This window comes from Tuber melanosporum, assembly GCF_000151645.1.
Source record: "Tuber melanosporum whole genome shotgun sequence assembly, scaffold_55, strain Mel28".
Taxonomy (NCBI): domain Eukaryota; kingdom Fungi; phylum Ascomycota; class Pezizomycetes; order Pezizales; family Tuberaceae; genus Tuber; species Tuber melanosporum.
Window position 1 is genome coordinate 335,786 of NW_003299101.1, and position 2,213 is coordinate 337,998.

Sequence of the window (2,213 nt, forward strand, 5' to 3'; positions counted from 1 at the left end):
TTCTTTGCCCATATGGAATGCAATAGCAACTGTGCTCACAAACGTCAAGGAATTCCGAGTAGTATAGTATTATAATCATGTCTCCCAATACAAACAATAAGTGATAAAAAGAGCAAAGGACAATCCCTCACCCAATCCCAAGTTCCGCCACCATTCAACCCATCTCAGCGCTGGAGACCCTTCTCAAACCCGCTACCCACCATCCCATTCCAGCATACCTTTCCCCGGCACAGCAAGGCATCACACCGCCAAGATTCCAGCGCAAGAAATAGCTCCCATTAAACCATCATTCAGATGCGCACCAGCGCATAAGAAACGTCGGGCTGTTTCAAGCATGATATCACGGGGGGAATCATGAAACCGATCAATGCCCACAACGATGCCCAACCGCTTTTCTAACTTACGTACGCTCGAGCACGCCAAAAAAAAAAAACCCGCCCGATGTCTCATTGGCACAAGCCGGATGGATACCAGAGCAACTGATCGGGATGTCGGCCGAGCATGTGACCGGCTGACTGGTCGGTCGGTGGCTGCACTTGGCTTGTGCGATGGGTAAAATTGGTTAATCGGTTGGTGATGGTGAATTGTGTGAGGTGTGTAAGGTTGTAATGTTTCCGGGGGGTGGCGATTGTATTGTATGGGATCGTGTGTCGGTAGGGGGAAGGCTTAAGGCGGTACTATACCGGTATTGTGGATGGGTTCGTTGTATGGATTGGACGGTGGGTTTTCTATTAGTGGCTACAACGGCAACTCGTGGCCACTGTCCAAAAACGATTAGTCTATCGGATAGAGCCCCCCCTCTAGACAAAGCGAACAAGGTATTATGGAGTTCGATTGGTATCGTTAGAATGTTTCTCTCTCAATTCTCTTGTGGGTGCAGTCGTTGAGATCGACTTCACATTGTGAGTGTGTGTGTGTTCTTGGCGCCCAGATAATGTCCTTAGAATAACAGTTCTGTAAGAGCACTCGAGTATGATAATTGTACTGTAATAGCAAACGGTAGTGGCGGGGTAAGCTCTAATGAACACAGTAGGGAAAGCTTGCCTCTAGTAAGTATATCATGAATTTAGAAGTCTTGCTCTGAGCACTGCTTATAATATTCTTTCGTTCCTTAATTGTGCTTGTACTGTACAGTACTGTACAGTCGGTCACTAAGCCTGCCGTACGACACCAAGTTACGCTATTTAGTACGTTAGTAGTAACGGGAGTTTCAGCACGGGATTGTATTAAGTAACCCAGGAAGTACAAGTACAGTACTGTGCTAGAACTGGAAACGGGTTTCCATTTCAGTTGCGGATCACATATCACAATTATCCCCGCTTGGTAAGTAAATCATCACCCATCATCATCACCAAACGATGGAAAATCCTTACTTATAGACTTCCACATGGTCATTCATTCCCAGTAAACCCTACTTACTTACCAGAACACAGCCAATACAAAGGAAGTATTGTTCATCTCATCTAATATTTTAGCATCTGGTGACGCCATTATCAAAAAATGAATACTCCTATCAATCACCAGCTAAAAAAATAAAAAAAAATAAAAAATCAGCCTCAATTGCTCACTCCCTCACTCATTCATTGAATACCCCAATACTACTAATCCTTAATCCTTAATCCCAACCTCACCCAATCCTCGCCCCAAACCCCTCACTACTCCTCCAATCCCCAATCTCGTTCAACACCTCCTTCGGAACACCACCCGCGTTATCCTCCCCCTCCTCCACACCCGCACCAAACGTAGTAGTAGAATCGACACACCTCTTCTTCCTCGGCGACCTCTTGACAGCCCTCCAGGGAGACTTGTCGGCGGCAAGGTTCTTCGTTGCTGTTGTGCCAAAGACTTCACTTGCGCCGCTCCTACCGTCGCCACTGCCCGGGGTATAGGGTGAGGAGGAGGAAGAAGGCGAGGGATCAGGCGCCGGCTTGAGTTGCCGGAACTTCCGGCGGATGTCGTAGAGCTTTTTATAAGCTGCTGAGGCGTTGCGAGTTAGAGCGGATTCTTTGGCTACCTCGTCGAAGTTTGTCTGTTCATGGGTTAGCGCACTGTTTTGACTAGGGAATTTGGTGGCGAACTTGCTTTTCCAGGATTATGTTCTATGCAGAGCAGTAGAAACTCGATTATTTCCTCGTTTGGGGTTACGGTTGGTGGCATTTTTTTGGTTGGATTATGTATCGTGTGTCGTGTGTCGTGAGGACCAATTGACAGAT

General features: G+C 46.9%; 1 protein-coding gene; it reads right to left on the bottom strand.

The window, feature by feature from the left end:
• Positions 1-240: 240 nt before the first annotated feature.
• GSTUM_00009309001 (uncharacterized protein) lies at positions 241-1,311 on the bottom strand (the record flags this gene model as incomplete). XM_002840617.2 has 1 exon in its annotated part: positions 241-1,311. Exon 1 carries the CDS (start codon positions 448-450, stop codon positions 241-243), a length of 210 nt encoding a protein of 69 aa, XP_002840663.1. The 5' UTR covers positions 451-1,311.
• Between the last annotated feature and the right edge of the window lie 902 nt (positions 1,312-2,213).